At 32.4% G+C, this 22,391-nt stretch overlaps 1 protein-coding gene across 1 annotated transcript; it reads right to left on the bottom strand.

Moving 5' to 3' along the window:
* Window positions 1-7,189: 7,189 nt before the first annotated feature.
* On the bottom strand, window positions 7,190-17,937 carry LOC143194121 (odorant receptor 10). The gene is made up of 8 exons (XM_076400704.1): window positions 17,657-17,937; window positions 14,697-14,864; window positions 14,478-14,648; window positions 10,411-10,631; window positions 10,252-10,351; window positions 10,088-10,192; window positions 7,600-7,755; window positions 7,190-7,538 (listed from the first exon to the last, which is right to left on the bottom strand). Exons 1-8 carry the CDS (start codon window positions 17,909-17,911, stop codon window positions 7,485-7,487), a joined length of 1,230 nt encoding a protein of 409 aa, XP_076256819.1. The 5' UTR covers window positions 17,912-17,937; the 3' UTR covers window positions 7,190-7,484.
* Between the last annotated feature and the right edge of the window lie 4,454 nt (window positions 17,938-22,391).

Raw genomic sequence — 22,391 nt, 5'->3', positions numbered from 1 at the left:
TGGTATAATATTATTCAATAGTCATTAATAGTAGTTAAGGCTAGAGAAACATAAGGCAATTATTTTAAAATTTTCTATTTACTTAGTAAAATCAGTGCTAATGTAGTAACAATAACATTATATATAATAATACTAATAATATATTAACAACACAATTATAAAATCGAATACATTCACACCTATTATTAACCTATAATATTGACGTTGTTTAAGCCAAAATATAATTATATTTAGTGTTGATTGATTGAACTTTTTGTTGTTTGTTGAATTGAGGTTTAATTAAACTTAAAAAAAAACTTTCTTTAAATACTTCTATTTGTAGAATGAATACACCTCTCCTGTGCAAAATAATACGTTTAGAAAATGATCTACTTGGAAAGTCAGTATAAAGCTGTGTTAGTTATTTCATTGGTCACACTACTACAAGGACCCACAATTATTTCCAAAGGAATATAACCTCGTATCACTAGAATCATTTTTTTATTTTCTCATGGAAACTCACACGCATAAGAGGTATCAATTAAGGCCGTGCTCTGAAAGTATCATAATATAGCAACATCATAGGGAATAGACACAACATCATGAACACTATGTAATATAGAACATCTTATTGCATGTTGCAACATCACTACATAGTATAAAACAAAGTCGCCTTTTCTGACCCTATATCCCTATGTGCGCTTAAATCTTTAAAACTACGCAACGGATTTTGATGCGGTTTTCTTCAATAGATAGAGTGATTCAAGAGGAAGGTTTTGTATATATAACACATGCATAATATACTAAGGCAACATTGCTAATTTTAGAGGTTTCTAACGTGATGTCGTAAATTAACCTATTTTTTTAGGCTTATTTAGCAATTAGCAAAAACGCTGCCTAACCCTACGAGCTAGATCAAATTAATGTACTACAGTATTGTACACCACAAAAAGGTCTACAAAAAAGTCCGCGATGGTATATGTTTATCTTTTAGGGATAACCCACATTAACCATTTTTATTGTTTACTTTTTACGTGAGAAAATGGCTTATTTACGAAGCTATTTTACGCAATACGGAATTAATCCTTATCGAATTAAGTACCTTAAATACAGTGTGCAATTAATATAGATCAATATGGTTCCTTACAGCATGTAAATTAAACAAATATTTTCGGAGATATTACAAATTTAAAATTTGCGTTTAAAAATGTGTAATGTAATAAAAATTGTATGAATTTAGATATTCCAAAGATAGCAGGAAATCTTCATACTAAGTATAGGGGAAGAGGAATTGTTTTACTCCAAATTTAATGCGTGCAGGCCAAGGGCAGTAATGAATGAACCAAAAATACTGGATCGATTTTAATCATGTTTTCATTGAGTGACATAGGCATATATATTTTATGCCCGTGCAAAGTCGGAGCGGGCCGCTATGTTTTTATATACAACGTTCATATTTTTTCTGTAGTGTATTTAATTTAGTATCAGCATTGCACCCGTGCGAAGCCGGGGCGGATCGCTAGTTGGATCTATATAATATTCAGTTTACGTCTTGCATATTTCGGTGAAAAACGGTCCAATAGTCGTTCTTGATGGTCCTTCCTTTTTCGAGGTAGTCAATGAAAATTATTCCACTTGTATCCCAAAATACAGACGCCATAACCTTGTCAGCCGACTGTTGCGTTTTCCCACGCTTTGGAGCGGGTTCATCGTGTGCAGTCCACTCGGATGACTGTCGATTAGGCTTCGGAGTGAAATGATGAAGCCATGTAACATCCATTGTCACATATCGACGCAAAAACTCGGGTTTATTACGTTTGATCATCTTCAAACACTGCTCCGAATCATCAACTCGTCGTTGTTTTTGGTCAAAAGTGAGCTCCGCGGCACCCACTTTACACAGAGCTTTCGTGAATGATATGATGTAAACGTTCGTTTGATATCTTTAGAGTATCTGCTATTTCATTCAATTTCAATTTATAGTCATTCAAAATCATTTTATGGATTTTTTTAATGTTTTCGTCAGTAACAACCTCTTATGGGCGTCCACTGCGTTCACCCTCTTCGCTGCTCATTTCACCACGTCTAAACTTAGCATATCAATCCTTGATGGTTGATTTTGCTGGGGCAGTGTCCAGAAACTCGGCATCAAGGCAAGTTTTTATTTCAACTGTATATTTTCGCTTCAAAAATTATATTTTATCAACTCGCGAAATTTTTTTATTCATTTTTTTCACAATAACAAAAGTTGCTTCACCCAAATTGCTATAATTCACAAACTAATGATTCGACAGCTGTCAAATTTATACATGCATCCTTTGAGGGTTAGGGCTAACTAAAAAATATATGGATTTAATTATCGTGGCGCCACCTATGTGACAGGCCGGGGACTTTTCTATTGACCTATATTATATTGTGATGTTGCTTCGTCAAATTCTAATTGTTGCCAACGTCAATTTGAACGATATATTGTCGCAAGGAAACAGGGAGTAATTTTAGCAAATAGAGTAGAGTAATTTTCTTACACTCAGTCACGTTGTAAGAATTGTTAAGAATGGGACGTCGCACCCAATATGCTAACCAGACAATGAGCCTTCTGACTCTACTTCTGGAACTTTTTTAGTCATCTGGCAATTCAGTTGTTCATAACAATGAAATACTTTAATTTCTTTAAAAACATTTTTATTTAAAAAATATTTCTTTCCACATGGTATTGTCATATTGTGAGGAAGATGGAAAAAGCTGTAGAGAATAATGGAAGATGTGCCAACTTGTCTCAAAAAAATACATTTTAGAGTGAATAAAGGACAGAATTCATTAAAGCGCCTAATATAACAACTAATTGTAGTCATTGTCAGTGAAATTTTATGCAGGCACCTAATAATGCTTTTAGCTATGATATTTGTAGGTTTATTTTGATGAAATATCCAATTTTAAAAATTAGTTCAATTAATATATAAATGTTAAAACGTCCGTCCAAAAGTAACCCCACTAAATTATTTTTATAGTTAATTGGATTAGAACAAGCTGTATTTCTAACTAAAATATTAAAACAACAATTTATGAAATTGGGCATTAATATCTCTCAGAAATCCGACACTCGGCGGGAAACAAAACGCAAATATAGGAGTAAACCCAAATATCGAGTACAATTTCTTTAAAATTATTTTATCGCTCCATCGATAAGGCCAAGTACCAGTGGGTACCATTAGAATCCTGAAAACTCGTATACACTTGGCACTGAATATCGACTAGTTTAGTTCACACTGAAGCAATCTATAAATACACCATTTATGATCTGAAATATTAACAAAGAGGATCAAATTAAAGAGCACGTACTGCTATACATCACTGTAATTAATTTTATGTGGTAAATATATATACCAATATGTTGCAATGTGTTGCAAGCAGAATAATTACACAGAGATACCAAATTAATGCGAAAGAATAGCCAGAATAATTTAAATGTATTACCCGTACAGTTTCTGTTTGATAATAAAAATTGTTTGATCTTGAATTCCTTATATTATAATAATTAATAGATGTTTATTTCTCGAGGTCCACGTAAGCAATAGGGCAATATGTAATTTAAAATGTTATTCACTATTAAACAGCAAGTAGTTTTCGCAAATATAAAAATCAATTACATTGATTTATTCAACAGTAAAATGAAGCAGCATATAATGATTTTCTAGAGTATCTTTATATATACATACATAAAATTAATGCATTTACCATTACGTAAAAAATGAATATTTATGCAAATAATCAATGTAGTAAATATAGAAGACGTACATTATACAAAATATTCTTAGAGTAAGCCCTCAATAAGATATAGCATCATGTATAAACTCCATAGAATGTTAAGGAAGCAATTGTAGAACTCTTAAACTCCCACAACAATAAGGAATCTTACTCAACAATGAAAGAAGAAAAAGCGAGTGTACTGCAAGACAGTGTTTTTGATCCTATTATTTCCCTACTCTATACATATGTCACATGTCACTCATAAAATCACAAATTGTCATACCACAAATATAAAATGTTACAATAGCTACATTTGTTAAAGGCAGTCGATACTTGCCGTTATAGACAAAAGCCACCAGAAAGCTGCAGCTATAACTCCATTCCGATCCCTGCTTCTCAATGTTTTTGATCGTTTCTGTTACATCATGGAGCGTTCAGAATTATCCTTATCATTTTATTTTGAAATATTGTGCAGCAGTCAAAATCAAAGTCTGACGTATGTAATTTTATATAGCAACGGAATAGGAACCTCCTACTAGGAAATTCCCCTACCAGTAAATTGATTCCAGAAAGCATGCGTTTGCATTTGGATTTCGTTTTTTTATGGATGAATTTGCAAATTCCACAATTTGAGCTATTTCTTGATTAATATAACTCTTGAATGAATAAGACTTGGTGCATCTCCTAAACCGAAAAAGAATCAACAAGTTTAACTTGACCGATTTTAAGTCAACAAACCTATCGGGCTTTCGAAATCACTGGATATACCAAACTTTATTACTTTATTAACGATATTGTCAAGAACCAAGAAGACTATCCAACAAAATTATTCTTAAGGAAACTATAAAACTCCCAATGCAGATAATCAAAATGTATAATACAACGTTACCAAAAATCTTAAATTTTGGTTTATTTTGACTAATTGGTGTAAATTAAATAATGAAACAAAAATAATGTTATAAAATATAATTTATTTTAACATTATAGTACACCTAATTCATATATTAACAAGTCACAATAGGTTAGATAGGTAGGTTAGAGTTGTTATACTATATATACATTGAACTCTTCTTCACTCCACCTACAACCATTACACAACCACCCATTTTTTACGCAATGGTATCCCCTGGTGGTCTAATTTACGAAATTAATAGCTGCATATTAAAGTAATGTATTCTACTTTTATTACTAAGTATATTTACCATTTTACGTTAAGTTCTTGTTTCGTTCATTCTTGTATTTCCTTGTTAAGTCATTTTGATCTCTCCGAATTTCTCCTGAATTTCTTCTGTTGCTGTATACACTTTCTTTATAAAAGTAGATTTAATAACTACATTCCCCCGATGCATTAGATGTAACAATCTGCAAAACATTTAGAATTATTTATCTCGTCATAAATTCCTGCCTAATGCTCATGTATATTGTAAACAATTACAGAAATACATATGCAAATAAATATTTCACATTTTTTTGTGATTTTCTGCAGTTATCCTATATTAAATATATACCCATATTTTCACCTCCACTATCAGAATCATTTTTCAAATCAGTTACCAAAATCAGATGGTATTGAATTACTATTGGGTTACTATTGCAGATTTGTTAACGATTTCTACTAACGACTGACGTCTAACGATCATTTATCAATTTATTTTTCCATCTCTCCAATGGAGTTTATCCAAAGCGAAAGTGTTATTGCAGGTAGTGCTCCTTTCTACAGTGTGTCTTTTTTCAGGATTGTTTCAAAAAAAATATTGCATAAAACAGAAATATTTAATTTATATTCAACGAGTGACAAAACACTAACTCAGGTCCACAAATATCGCCATCCACTATGCTTCCACTATGAACAAGAATATATATGTCATGAATTATTAAAAAACATTATAAGTAACAAAAGCTATGTTATTATAACTTTTACCTTCTTCCGTCAAGTTTTGTTGTCTTTAAACTCTTTGTTAGCATTTTGCCAAGTTCGGCCCAATGTTCGTCCCCTGTCTCATCTTGAAATGATAAATATTCCTTAATATTATTATGATACATATTTCTTAAAAATTATATTTCTTTAAAATCAAGATCTTAAAGTTCCTGAATCTGTATCTCTTCATCGATTGTAATTAGACCATTTAAATAATATGTTCCCAACACTGTATGAAAAGATAACATACATGTCTCAAAGAGCTGCATATCCTTAAGTTTTTTATATTGAGACTAAGGTTTTCTCTGAAATAAATGTGTGTTAAATATTATTTATATATAAAAAACTACACACTGTTTTTATACACTTCAAAAATGTACCCTTAAACAGATCTAACATCATGATGATCTTGATTCGTCATCTTCTTTATTTTGTGCCGCCCTTTGTATTCACCTGCTCTCAATCCTAATATTAATATAAAATGCAACTGCAACATGCTAAAAAATATTTCCATTAAAACCGCAACAACATAGCATTTAATAGTGCCAATACATGCCTATATCTATAACATTTTACTTTCAAAAGAGACCCACATTATCTCGTTCCTACTCGAAGTTCCTGATTAGAGACGCAATCAGTTCGTGGCCCTGACTATTTAAAAGCTTTGGCATTTCTAATCAGAATTACCGCAAATTTTAAACAACGGTTTAAAAATGTATCAAAACAAGCGCCAAAAGAACGTTTGCGCTTTTAACCTCTGCTTATTATCATTATTGTTGTGAATACTTCTGTAGATTTATAACCACTGTATCGACCAGTACCAACGGAAATCAAATTTTGTAGACAACCTACTTACGTGTTCAGGCGCAGCAGAGTTCATTCTATTTCTTTTTAACTAGAGTTATTTTAATTAGTAAAATGAGAAGGAAAAATCTACTCCGAGTTTAAAACCAATTTTACCTTCTTACAAGCTCAATCTGGCAATATATTCGATGACACTGATGACGTGCATTGACTGTTTTATTGGATGGACTACAGAAAGCTGGTTCGTCCATCGATCGATGGACGAACCTTAAACGTCACACAGAGACAGTTCAATTGTCTTTATATTTCAGAAGAAATGTTTTGCAAACTGAAAATTACATTTATAATTAAAGTAATAAAGTAATAATCCAGATTTGTTATCTGATAACTGACTATATCTATATCTATATCTTGATTTTTGTTTGTATCGAATTATAGATTCATATGGATGATTATCTGAGATAAAAAGATCTCTAAAAAGGTGCTAGTAACTCAGCCTTCTTCTATTATCGCTGATTGTCAAATGTTTTTTGAGTGAAGAGTCAGAGTTCTTTATAGATATCCAAAATCTCAGGCACAATTTTTAAATCATTGCCATTATAAATCGTTTAAATCAAAACCAAGAACTAAAATAATAAATACTAAATATGCAATTATGATCTTTCTGTGAGCATATGTATATACTGGATTACCCAATAATACTAAAGCGAAAATGGTCAGAAGTAAAGGCAATTCTTTTCAAATGCTTTATTTGCTTACTAAAATTAGTGCTAATTTAATAACAGTAACAATATATATTATAATATAAACAATAACAACCGTTAGAATTTAAACTTAACAGTGATCAAGTTTTTAAACTTGAAATTGTTAGACAGCGCTTAATACAATTGTTTCAAGCTAGATTATGTTTAAACAACTAAATTTCTATAACATCTATCTCATAAATATGCTCTAATATTTTGCTTGGTTAGTTAATATAGTTCACTGACTTGAACATTTTAGTGTTGTAGAATAATCTCGTTAACAATTACTCCTCTTATTCCATTGAATCTTTTATAAAGGCGGCATATGAATAACAAGCTTTCATCATCTGTAAACATTATCATTCACAATAATTATCAGAAATGATATATCTTACGTATGATAAATACCATCAATGCAGTTTCATTGGTCATACTACTAAACGGACCGATATTTATCTCCATAGGGATATATGCTCTCATCATTAAAATCAACAATAACTGTTTGGTTTTCTCATCAAAAGTATACCATTCACATGCATAACATGCATCAATTACAGCGGTACTCTGAAAAATTAATAATATACCTATGTTTTGCCTCGGACTGGTACGCCGCTGGTATTTTTATTACATAACAAAATTCCTTTCTTCAACTGGTGGCGACATTTATTTATATCATAAGTTTTCACAACGTAACCGTAGCCGTGAACTATAGCTATTTGAAAATATTAAGATTCTGAAAATACCTCTAGTTTTTAAATTCATCCTTATTCTGGTTTACTGGAAGAGACGACACCCAGCGCCTACTAATATATTGGAAACGCTACAAATCTAGACGAGAGCACTCACACATGACCACGCTCGAATATATAAGCCACCATCGGCAATGCAGGACACCAGTTCAGCTAGTGTAACGAGAAGTAGAACAAAAGGAAGCAAGACCCAAACATGGCAGATGAGATTCTGCAGAAATGTTGTCAATCGAGGAATATACTATAATCGAGACAAGCCCGTACGCCACCATATATATACCACGTGTACCGGAAAGTCATTGCCGGTTGTTTCGGAAAAAGTACATAACTTTCAAGAAAATGGGAAGATTTGTTAATTCAAGGATTTGGCCATTGGGCTCTATGCATCTTGTCCAAATTTCAGGCAATTTATGGATGGCATTGCAAAAAACGGTTTGTCCTTTGAGCAAAAGCTATTCTTCGTTCGTTCTTCAAAATTGATGAAGGGCTGCTCCCCAAGCGTATCCTGTATCCTACTGATGAAAAAAGTTGATAGACGGACTGGGCAAGCTCTGGAGAGTACGGGCGGTCGTGATAATATGTACCATCCAAGTGGTTACCCTTACGCTGTGCGTTGGAAAGTTCACCGGTTTTAATTAATAATTCTAACGGTTTTTTTGTGGTTCAAATTGATAATTCGTTGTTGATCCCGATCACTATTAACTGTTTTATAAAGTTTCAACTGTTCATTGTTGTTGTTCACACAAAACATTGTCTTGCGACCAAAACGATTTGGCCTTGAGGTCGACCGTCTGGTTTCCCCAGGTGTTAAACACGATTTTTTGCCCTTAAGGTTTTCGAAATAAATCCACCACCTCTCACTACTCTATCCAGAAAGGACTTCCGATCAGAACTTTGAAGCAGCTCTTGACAAACGATTTTTCGATTTTCCATTTGCCTGTGATTCAGTTGATGTGGCATACAATCGATCGCGAATCATTTTTTGTGACACATTTAACATTTCTGCCAATTGTTCTTGAGTTTGGTTGGGTCTTCATCTAGTAACTCTTGCAGTTTCATATCTTCAAAGTTTTTCGGTCTACCATAACGTTCTTGGTCTTGCAATTTTGAATATTCGAACGAAACGAACAAGGTTTTAAAGTTACAGGATATTCATCGTAAGTTTTCTATCAGCAAACGATGACTTTCAGCGGTTTTTTTTTCTTTTGATTACTATCCACGACGAGTAATTCAGATTCCAACTATAAATCAAACGACTCGATCATACTCTAGGCCCCTGGCTGTCCTCAGACACAGAGCGAAATGGCATCAGAAGGCGAGTGCGGTAGTTTTACATCTGATCTAATCTTCTAGGCGTACTCGAAGTGGTAGTGTTAATAGAATTATCTCGCTCAAGCATATTACTCCATGTGATGCTGGGCAAATGTATTTATAATCAGAAAATCAGACATTCTATAAGGTTCCCCTTTGGCGTCCACCCTCTTCAATATCCCCATGGTAGCCTTCGCACATGATACCGCTTCCTTCACCAACGCACATATAGAAAAAAACAATACGACAACATGTTCCAGAGTCTAAAGCTCTAGAGGTTTCAAATTAGCCTACGGAAAACCAGCTCAATTTGCGGTAAGAAGTGATGATCACCAACACCATCAGATGACAAAAAAGAGCCACAATCAGTCAAGCATCTGTTGTATAAAATGTAATTCGATGCGTTATCTAATATGGATCTAGGATTCATTTCAAGCTATTTACACCAACCCAGGTGAAATACCTTCAAATCTTCCAATGCAAGCTGCTCAAGCGCATATTAAACATCTCATGATTCTCCTAAAACTTCTGAACCTACCAGGAAAGTGACTATCTACTAGTATATACATTCATATCGAAACTGTTCACGAAATCTTAACAAAAATAATGCTAATTGAGAACAGGTTTATCCGGGAGCGAAACTATTACAGGCCAAAAATTTTCCGGTGCTATGTAAATTATGTTTATAAGTCCCATCTCATCCTGAAGATCATCCGACGATGGGTACCGAATTTTCAAGAGTGTAAAATACAAGAGACTAGTGCTAAAGATGTTATAAATTGAGATTGATATTATATACTTATGCACACATCCAACATTAGTACACATTAATTTACTTGTAATTTTATTTCATTAGCTGCAGCAGCATAGCAGAAAATTTGTTCAATCAATAATACCGTATATCCAAGGGAGTATACAGCATCTACTGTTAAACCATTTGCCTAAAATATAAAAATTTTAAAATTTAATTGCCTTTTGAATTATTTTGAATATTTAGTACCCTGGTAGTATTAACCACAGCTAGAGCACAGTTCATCGAACTCAATAAAAACTCACCCAAAGTAATCGTTTTTATTTTTTCATTTATATTCTTTATAAAGCTGGAACATTGAGGCTAAAACTAGTTAATCAGGTTCTCACCTACTGATAATTTGCATACCTAATGAGCTCTTGATGTTCTTTTATATATATCTTCAGAGTCAAATAGACATCCCCATTATATGAAGTATCGGCAATATTTTTAATATTTTTCAAACGAATTTGAAATATTCTCAATCGCGTTGATGCATATGTCATAGAAGTTATTGTAAAACCAAAAGTGACCTGAACTCCCAAGACAACAAACAGTACCACAATTAAATTTATAAAATAAAATATTCCCTAAAAAATATGCATTTTATTATAAGGCTTGATTACCACTGTTCAACCACGGAATAATGACTTGGAATGCCAATGATTTGACGAAAATACGTCAGAAACTGGAAATGTTCCTCCAAACATAAATAGGCATGATCTAAATATTCAATATCTGAAGTAATACTTAGAGCTAAATTTCATGAATTAATGTATTTCAAATTAAACATGTATTAACGTTTTAAATTACACGGTATACACAACGAACAACAAACACATCGGATTACAGTCATGAAAGAATAGCCATTATTATTTAAAACAATATCAAACCTTATTTCAATTTATTACACATTAATAACTTCCAAAATTACTTGTTTACAGTTACACCCACAATAGACCCTCGCTTTTCGCTATGGAAAGCAACTAAAGCGCTAAAGAAGCCTAAAACTCAAATAACTCCCATTAGGGACAACAAATGAGGGTGGATAAGATCAAAAAAGGAGAAAGCCAGTACCTTTGGAATAGGAATCTGATCAGGAACACAGAACAGAAATAATAGAATACCTTAAATTTTGTAAATTTGTAGTGGTAACACTACAAATTTACAAACAGTTGAAGAGCGTTTATCCAAAGAACATTATCCAAAGAGAATCATGATCCTAGTGAAAATATTTAAAGCGTGTTTGGCCTCGAACATTTCTCAGAACAATAGAAAATTGCCCAAATTGCATGTTACCCAAGTAAGGAAATCCACTACAGGAAAGGACCTCGTATAAGCCTGTAAATCTCCTACCAATTATAGGTAAAATAATAGAACAATAATCATAAACAGAATAAAGAAGTATCTAAACGACATAATCCCCAGTCAGCAATTTGAATTATGAGAGGCTCATGAAATAACAATCAAAGAAATTTGTTAAAGTACCATCAATTTAATAACTACCTTGAGAGGTTCATTTCATTAAAGAAAAAAAAATGTAATTATCCAAATAAATATATTGGCTTAAGGCTACATAAACAAGATAATTTTTTTCGATCTAGCTCATGGATACAATAATATACATCCTCGACTAGTATGTTTTCGAAATCATTTGAAGTGCTCAACAACACAAGTTATTTTCTTTATCTCATTGGCCTTTAGGAAATTGTGAAGACTATGAACATAAGGGCTCTTTAAATAATTTACATTCTATACTAACGGGGGATAACTCCTACAACTTCAATACCAGATGTTCCTATATGTATACACGAGTTAATGCAATATATTATGCACCAGAAAATTGTTTTATTATACTCTAAGTAGATCTCTTTATTTTAAACTCTTCTATTTTATTCCGCGATATTGCCACGTTGATAATATATCATATTTTTGCCAATCTTTAAAAAGTGTAAATTTAAAACCTTTTAATTGTACACCACATAATTCCATATAAAATTTCCATATAAAATATTATTAATAATAAGGTGTGCTATATACTTTTGGATAAACCCATAATAGATCTCAAACAGATGAAATTTATGGCAATAAACAAATATAGAAAAGGGAAAAGATTGAAGAAGTAATTTTGTTAAATTTGTTCCAAAGTTCATATTTTATGATTTTATTTATCTAATATTTATAGTTTATAGATATATTTATTTTTACAGATTACATTTATTTCTTTCCTTGAATTAGTACATTTATTTTATAAATTAAATTGTTTTTTATTTAAATCTTATTGGTCAATTAAACGTAACAGTAGGGCTGTCACATGCCATGCCTGCGTGGCAAACATTATCAAAGAACCAATCAAATGTCTTCTCGAAATATTTTTTACAGGCGCCTATAATGGAGATTTAAATTGGCCAACCAAATTACCTGAATAGCCGAGTTAATCCCATCTGGATGTTGAGCAAAGCAAAACTTTTCGCCAGAGATCTCTATTGAGTTGACTCTTTATTACACTATGATTATAATGCTTCTTTGGGCATAACTCAATCGTTTGACAAGATCTGACATGATGAACTGATATAAAACATAAAAAGTACTTTTCCGCATACGTATTAACACATACTTTCATCCTATCTTAAGCGAAGGAGGTCCATGATTAGATGTAATGATGAATACTCTGATTGGCACGAAATAGAACCTACAGATCTTGCATTTAGTGGGGACACAATAATTGTGCTCTTAAGTGACGACACAGTCGTCCTCTCAAGGCATTCAAATCCAAAAACTGCTTTATATCAACTCCAATACCATCTAAATAACATAGAGAAATAGGTGAACTAATGACGAACCAAGGCATACCAAACCAAATCCACTTATGTATATTACACTATTAGAAGATATTGAACTGTCCGTCGATAAAATTATATAACCAAAACATCCCACAAGAGCAACATACAATAACTTGGGCCTTTACTTAGACCGTAGGTTAACATGGCAGAAACACATCATGCATAATGCGTAAAGCGTAAAGAACTCTAAGACACTCCTTTAAGCAACAAGAGATAAATGATGGTATACAAATCAGTCACCTATCCAATCTAGGCATACAACAACAAGCAAGAGCAACATCAAAATACTGAAAAGTTTTCAAAGCTAGGCTTTAAGGAATCTGCTCAATATTACTCAGAGTAACAGGTATTTGAAGCTGGATCTCATGCGTACAAAAAAAGCAAGAAATAAGCCAGTATAGCATAAAGTACCAGAGGGGATTTGTATAACATTGAATTCAACTGGTATTGACGCTAAGTGGAATATTAGAGCAAGAGGAGCAAGAGAGGGGAGGAGGGGCGATGCGACATCCCCAGTCTCAATAGTTTTATGTAGAGGCATGGAAGCAGTGCTCCCAGATTGAAGCTCTCTCATTACAAAATGAAACAACCACTTTATAAAATAGACAACACAAAGGCTTATAGAAAAATAATTGTATATGACTGAATATATGAATGTGAGTATATATATATATATATATATATATATATATATATATATATATATTGTTATTAGACGTATATGACTAGAAAACAAATACTATCTGGCTAGTGAAAGTTTCCAAAAAGGGATTTTTCATAACATCACGAACATCTCTATTGGCGAAATAAAATTATTACTATCATGAGAAAACAATGAATAATATAAATAATATTCTCTTCCAGTTTATTGAGAAACGTATTAGACGTCGAAAACCTGGGATTATAGTTTTTATTGATAATTTTCCTGATTCAAAATCTTGCGACAGTATTGGAGTGCGAATTAATTTGTCACATTCATTTGAGATCTGAGCCAATATTCGCCAAGGAGATGTCGTCACGCCACTACTTTTTTTAACATTGTAGAAAACGATATTATCAGAATGATTTCGATCTAACATTCACTGATGATCGACAACTGACACACTGCATGACATTGTAAAACACAACGATATCTAACTGAAGAAAATCGATGAGTTCAAACACTTGGAATCAACAATCATGGAGATAAAAGTTGCATTTACGGCTAAAATTATAACAAACGCAAAAAACTAAGCTGCAGAATCGTTTGCTTCTTTAAAATGTCGGGAAAGGGAACAACACCAAAATTCAACTTGCCGAATGGTTATACTGCTTTTCGTTTTATATAACATAATAACTATAAGAAATTCTGAAAAAGTGTATTGATTCTTTCCAAGATTATATTACAAATGAAATTACTCGATAATCAGGACACAGTCAAAGAACAAATCCAGCAATATGAATCACCAAAAATTTGAACATATTTGTTGAATGAAAGTTAAAGAATTTCTGTGACAAAATCATATTTTGGGTGTAAAATGTAACGAAAAGCTAAATAACCGAAAATCATAGAGAATGACTTCTTCTTTCGTATACTATCCTAACATTACTTACAATACGTTCTTCAGTGTATCCATAATATGGAATATAAAACGGATACAATAACGGAAATTCGATGCTTTCATTGTTAGCTACATGAATCCTGTTTGCATTAACATTGCCCACTATTTCAACTGTAACATAACCAAAACAACACTCTCCCGTTGTTAAAAATAAGATTATTAGCTAAAAACGAATGAATTAAATAACATAAAACAATATTTTGTATTGTACCTTAATTTGCAAGGACCGTGCACATTCCATGTAACATTCTATAACATCAGATTCGCCTGATTTAAGCAGATTCTGTTCGTATAACATGATGTGTTTATAAAAATCGAACAGTTTATTTTTTAGTATAATTATTGATCGTGTAAATATTTTCATAATATCTAGTATAATCTAAAAAAAAATTGAATATTAATAATTAAAAAATATTTTATCTGGTTTTTAAGCCATTACTATATATGAATCAATATATTTTTAGCCGGTTTGGTTGGTGGTGGCGAAGGCGACCAAGACGATCCTCCTACTATTATGATAGTCGCGGATTTTAATCCTTTTGAGGCATGGATGTACTTTATATTTGTGATTGTAACTGTAAATATCTTTTTAGTTCACAATGACTATGAAGTCATTATTTTCAGTTCATTCCACAGTGGAAAATTCTACAAGGAGTAACCATCCCAGTCACGCCTGTAACCGGAGTGGTTAAGAACTGATCTGGGATCAATCAGGATCTGATTAAGATAAGGGATGGTTCTCAAATCACTGGCCATTTGGTAAGCTTAATACAGAGGACCGTGATTCGAAACGCACGTTAAATAATAACTCCAATCCAAATAAAACTAGTTGGTAAAAATGAGACTAAAATATCTTATCACATCTTTGCTTTGAACAACCCTGGTCTGTAAATTATCCACATAAGCACAACCAAAGGCTAACTGAAGTTGCTCTGAAGGAACATAATCTACCAAAATTTGAATAGAAACGTGAAGCTCAGGATGAACGCCAACCAAAAGCGGATTATGGAAGCCTGGGCAACCATTTCATACAAGGATACCATAGAAATTTGAGTAGGAACAGTATCATTTTGAAAATCATTAAATACTGGCGGACGAAAATACAAGCGATACACAAAAATAGTTTTACAACAACTATAAGCTCACCAAGAATCCATTTTAAGCAATAAGTTTGGTTCGTATAAACCCTAGCTTATAAAAAGGGAATACAGTCCTTTAAAAGCTATACTGAAGATGGTCGTCTAGTGTACTCGATTTTTTCCCTTTCATATATCACTTCTAAAATGTATTTTCAGGATTTTTTCAAATTCGAATCCATTTTAAAGTTGCAACAGTAAACCGAAAATGATGACAGAAACATCACAAAAATGGAAACATAGTGTTATGTGTTTTAGCATATACATGTATATAAGGTCGAACCACACTCCAAGTATACTCAACATTAGTACAACGATGGTACTAATTTATCACTCTACTCGAAAATATCACACGAAAAGCACAAAGTGGGAAATATACCAGATGGTGATTGACACACAAGTAAATACGTAAAAATGTATCTACGATCGAAAACCTTTTAAATACCATAAGCCACCAACAAAGCAACACCTAAAAGCAACAGAATCCCCCTGAAACTCAATATATATCCTAAGAACATCAAGGACAAAATAAACGAAAAAAGATACACGAGAGACAAAACCTCATTTAATGAATGTTCGAAATAATTGAAAAGTCTCAATAACTGCTACAGTAGACAAGAATTCTTCACTATGCAATGCAACAAAAACTTAAGAAGGTGGGCAAAAGTAAGTATTTCAGCAATCCATAGTCAAAGAATGCTTTAAATCACCGTGAGTACCGTGATTATGCGCTTTGAAATAAAAACACTCAATGAAGGAAACACGCAACACGCAACTCTCTTTAAAAAGCTACCACACAAGGGAATCATGAGCTTCATCAAATTATTAAAAGCCTGCTCTAATTTCGAACATTTCTCAGTGCAATGGAAAATTAGACAATTGGTAATGGTGGCCAAACCAAGCAAAGGGTAGGATCTCGTACAGCACCCTCCCAATAATTGGTACAATAATGGAAAGTCTTATTCTAAACAGAACAAAAGAGCACCACAATATAATAATCAATCACTACTTTGGGTTCCGTGAGGATCAGATTGTAACAGACGACGTTGTTCGACCTGCGCTGCAGAAACTGGCATCCTCTCAATGTATTCTGACCCAAAAACTGCTTCATTTCAACTTCAAATCTGGCAATCTGGACAAAATCAACAAATATTTTAACTAATGGAGAATAAACGCAAGCCAAACCAAATCTATTCATGTCACTTAAACTCTGACTAAAAAAGCTTGCCTGTCGGTAAAAATATACAACGAAAACATTCCGCAGAAGAAACGTGCGAAATATTTGGTACAATCTTGGGCCCTTTTATCGTGGGTTAACTTGGCAGAAGCGGAAACAACTTGACGACAGGCAAGTCGCAACACTCCCACTTAAGCAACGAGAGCAAAATTATGGGATATAAATACATCATCAAGCCAATTTGAACAGAGAACGTTCAGTTATGGTGCACAAAAAGCAACAGCACTATAGAAATATTGGAATCAAGGTTTGGAAGAACATGCTCAATATTCCTGAAAGCTGGATTGGTGTGCAAACAGTAAAGCCGAAAATAATAAATTATAGCATAAATTACATAGCATTACATCATAGAATCAAGAATGGAGAATAAATGAACGAGCAGGAAGTAACGCTGATTAGAATAGAGGGACAACAGCACATGAAGCTCAAGAAATGCGAAATATTTGTAAAGTAGGTTTACATAAACATATATATAAAACCATGCAGGAAGCGGTTTTGTTAGTGACAGCCCGGTTATTCCAAATGTTCTTATTCACGTCAGAATCAACACAAGTGAGTCGTAGAAGGACTCACAACACAACTAAATTCTTCTGATATTTCCAATATTTAAGATAAATTAATGCTCCCCTGCAAACAAGTGACAATGCCCTTTAGCTAAATCCATAGCATATGATAATAGGATAACATAATAAAATAATACCAAACTAAAAGTATAAAAAGCAATTTATCGAATAATTAGCTTTCGTTTAATAAACTATAAAAATAATAAGTAAGCAAATAACAATTTAAAATGCTTACCCCTGAGTGCATAAATGTATTTTCATCAAATTGCTCTTGGTCAATGGCATTTTTCACAACCCCGACGGGAAGTGCAGTACAAAAAAAATAAAATGCAAAAATAGGAACAATCCGAAATATTGACTGCAGTTTATGTAAAATCATATTATCGGTCCATCGATAAGGCCAAGTGCAAGTAGATATCATTAGAATTCTCAAAACTCGTATAAACTTGGTATGTTTCTTTGTTTCCTCAGTAAATTCAACATCATACATCTTACTATGTAATATCAACTGTTATCTTGAAGTCATCGACTAGTTTAATTCGCACAGAACTAGCCTATAAATACACCCTTTTTAACGTGAAATATTAACCAATCGGGTGAAATTAAAGGGTACATGCCGCTGTGCATCACTGTAATTATTGTTATGCGAAAAAAAAATTATATACCGACATATATACCAAAATGTTACATTATTGCAGGAAGAGTAATTACACAGAGACGCCCAATTAAAACGAAAGAATAGCCAGAATAATTTAAGTGTATTACTTGTACAGTTTCTATATTACAAGACGAAATGTTTGATCTTGAATTCCTTATATGACAATTACTAATAGATGATAATTTCCTGGTGTCGACGTAAGCAAAAGCACTAAAACTAATTTAAAATGTTATGCAGGTTTAAATATAATTATTCATGCAAAGAAAAAAAATTATTCCATAGTAAATTAGGACTGTTTTTTATCAGGGCTATAAATGAATTGATGAATAATAACTATGACTTAATTCCATTGGGTAAATTTGTCACCAACTTCATATAGAAGTCTTATTTACTGGTTTCACTTTTCAGAATGTTTTATATCGTCGAAGTGTGATGTGAAAAATGTTTTTCAGTGCGTTAAAAATGTCTGAATTTGTACCGAGTGAATGGCATTTGCGGAAGGTCTTTTAAGCCAAATATCATGTGAAACTTATGGCAATACTCCAAATGGTTCAACATACGAATACTCTTTTAAAAGTGTTGATTTTGATACCGAAGACAAAGTGCATTCCAAAGGGGCAAAACAATAACGTTTGGCCATCTGCGAAATGCTGCTTCAACCGCAAAATTGGAAAGATTATTTTTAGTGTTGGGAACTATGAAATCTACTATCGACTGTTTCAGTTTCTATTTTTGGTTCGACTGATTTTACTACTTTTTAACATTGACTGCTTCAGTCGACTATTTTCAGTCGCTATTTTCGGTCCGTTTAATTACAATTGTTTATTTTGAGTTTGATTTTATTACATACTATCAAGTCGTTTACTTTTAGTTACTACTTTTGGTTCTACTAGTATCATCCGACTGATTTTTAACGTTCGGGCTCTGTCGTCCTAGCCGCGACCATGACAAAAATGTACCCAATTTATGCTTACATAGACTTATATGTAATATATATAGTTTTATGATTTTTTGATAGTTTACTTGTAAATAACAATATATTGTATATTAATATAGCAGCATTTTGGAACGATATTTTTTAAGATCCACAGAACACTCAAATATAAATGTAATTTTACTTCGTTTAAAATGAAATTATTATTTTCCTTTTCTTTTTTAAAGTTAGTACGCGAAGAAATATGTACATCTTCATCTCGCTTACTCTACCACTGGAAAATATAAGCACATATCAAATTAACTGTTCCAAGCAATTATCTCCATCCTTTCCTCCCTCGCAAATTATACTGGAAAGAGTTCGTACATCTTCGTCTGACATCACGAATTGAACAAAATAGTTGAACCGTGACTATCGACTGTTTCAACTGTTTTGCGACTATCGACTATTTCGACTGTTTTCAGTCGATAATTCCCTATGCTAGTTATTTTCATCGTATAATAACTGGCGATAAAAAATGGAACCATTACGATAATACAAAAGGAAAATTGGTCATGCATCAACATCAACGACAAAGCCCATATCAATAGCTCCAAGTTTGTACCACGAGCTACTAAAACCTAATGAAACCATCAATGAAGATAGCTATCAACTACAACAGATGCGTTTGAGCTGATTACTGTACGAAAAACTTCCAGAATACGAGCAATGACGAATAAAAAGATAACCAATTGTTACAAAACATTGCTTCTTCTAATTACTACTTGTTCGGACATATGCGCCTGAGCAGAGCTTCACGTCTTTCGAATATACTGAGAAATAATATTATGATATATATTCATGGATACCCTCAAAACTTACACTCTACTTTTCATTTATACATTTATAAGTAAACTATTCCAAGTGCATTACACCAACCTAGGTGAAACGGTTCCAAATATTTCAAAATATATTACTTTGGTGTATCTTGAATTAAGCACCTAAATTAATTAAATGTAGATCATCAAATGCAACATATTTATTTTACGGACTCTTTGGGTGTGCGAATTAAATCATAATCCAATAGTAAAACGAACTAGAATCCAAGAATTACAAATTTTGCTAGATTTAATGCTATCTAACAGCCATTATATCGTTATCAGACATGACAAAGCATCTGCTGATGAGAATGAGAAGGGGTTTAGTCAACTACAATCAACGAAGTTGCTATTGTTATTCACCATTATTATGAAGATGCAGCAATAATAAAATATGTTTAAGATGTAACTAGACATGTAATATAAGAGTCGCTGTGTTAATGTAAATGTGCGGATTAAATGCAAAACATTACTTAGAGATTAAAAACTGAATTAAAATAGCTAATAAAAATTTGAAGATTATAAATGAAGGTCATCAAATAATTCTGCCAATTTAACAATCGAGAATCCTATCCTAAAGAGGCTACAAAAAGAAGAAAATATAGTGGCCCATATATGCACAAAATGGTTATTATTCGTGCCGCCAAACGTTGGTCATGAATTTATGATTAAATATGCGTATTGATTATACAATACGCATATTATATATCGCATATCGAAAAATCTTCATTTACACTAAAGGAGCAAAAATTCATATCATATTAATTTTCTTTCGAATTTAATGATAGATCCACTAGCAGATTTTCTGTAAGTTCTTTATGAGTTCACTTCCAAATTATAGTTTAATTTTTATAAGTACTCCCAATCCATTGTTTTAAAAATTGCCTCGGTTATTCTAGAGCTCCATTGTAACTACTATCAAAATCACTACTTTAAGATAATTAAAACCATGTTCGAGAGCTGGATATAAAACACTAGCTCACAATGTACATCACTGTATTTTCACAGAGGTTTAAGGGCCCCTCCCGCGTTGGAATCAAACGCCAGCCCCACCTACGTCGTACAACATGTGTGGTGCTTAGTTGCACACCGGCATTGCCTAAGGAAATAGTATTGCGAACGAGGCAGAATAAGCCATTAACGCATCTGGAAGAAATGTTCAGTACAAAAAGTACCATCTCCCTTTCAGTTAGACTGGAACAAAATGTTGAATTACTTGATTAATTCATAAATTATTTTCCGGAACGCTGGTTCAGTAGGATCAAAAATAAGTTGATATATTTATTGATTTTAGATGATAAGTTGGAGATGTCAGTGATTCACGAAACTGACATCAATTAGTTGCTGGGTATCTTTATAAATAAATATACACTGTTTCTTAATTACTTATATTACTTATGAATACAGTTACAATACAATAGAATACTATAAATACCAGAACTATAGTCGATCATACAAATCGATACTAATATGCAAATTTAGACTAATAACTAACGTTGGGAACTATCGACTGAGAACAGTCGAAACAGTCGATAGTCAAAAAAATAGTGACTGAAAATAGTAATTACTATTTTTAGTCAAATGCACGGTTCGACTGTTTTTTTCCATTCGTAATGTCAGACGAAGATGTACGAATTCTTGTCTGTAAAAAATGTGTGATAGGAAAGGACGGAGATAAATGCTTGGAGCAGTTAATTTTAAATGACTTTATATTCTCTAATGGTATTATAAGCGAGACAGAGGTGTATATATATTCATTCACGTGATAACTTTAAAAAAGAAAAGAAATAAAAATTACTAATTTCTATGATCATGTAATAAATAATATAATTTTAAAAGGAAGTAGGATTACTTTTATACTGAATGTTCTGTGGATGTGTAAAAAGGAATGGAATAATAACACCACAAGTGTTTTATCGTGTTTTAATATATTAATTGCTATTTTTAAATAACATAGCATAATAAATATAAATAATACAATATAACTTAAATAAAACCTAAGAACTAATGATTTTCAATAACCATAACTACTAAATAAAATGTAAACGTATACCTAATCATTGAAAAATCTAATCCATGATGAACCTAAAAATGATCGTACAATAACTATCAGACCCTTAAAATAAATAAAAATTTTATTTATTTTTGAACAGAAATATTTTTAAATTACTGTGAATATTATCATGTTCAACTTTCCTCCCGTGAGGCGGTTTCTTCGATCGTTAATTATTTTGAAAAAACTCGTTCCGAGGGGACTGATGTTGCGGGTATAGAGGAATATTTTACATGTAACTGATATAATTCAGGTAGTTTCATTTTATATGTTTACTAAAAATCCAATAGGTTTTCTAAACGCCCAATAAATGGAATTTCCAAATACTGCTAAATCTGTAAAGTAGCTGCAGTACTTGGAGTAATTACTTCTTTCATTCTAGCCATTTTTTATCAAATTATCTCCAGATGTCAATACATCCTTCAGTAGAAAATGTATATATTACAAATATTTAATATATTTTATTCA

Source organism: Rhynchophorus ferrugineus, unplaced genomic scaffold, assembly GCF_030347505.1.
Source record: "Rhynchophorus ferrugineus isolate W39M unplaced genomic scaffold, kcgeb_rfMv2 rfM3, whole genome shotgun sequence".
NCBI lineage: Eukaryota > Metazoa > Arthropoda > Insecta > Coleoptera > Curculionidae > Rhynchophorus > Rhynchophorus ferrugineus.
This window is presented reverse-complemented; position numbering and strand designations above follow the sequence as displayed.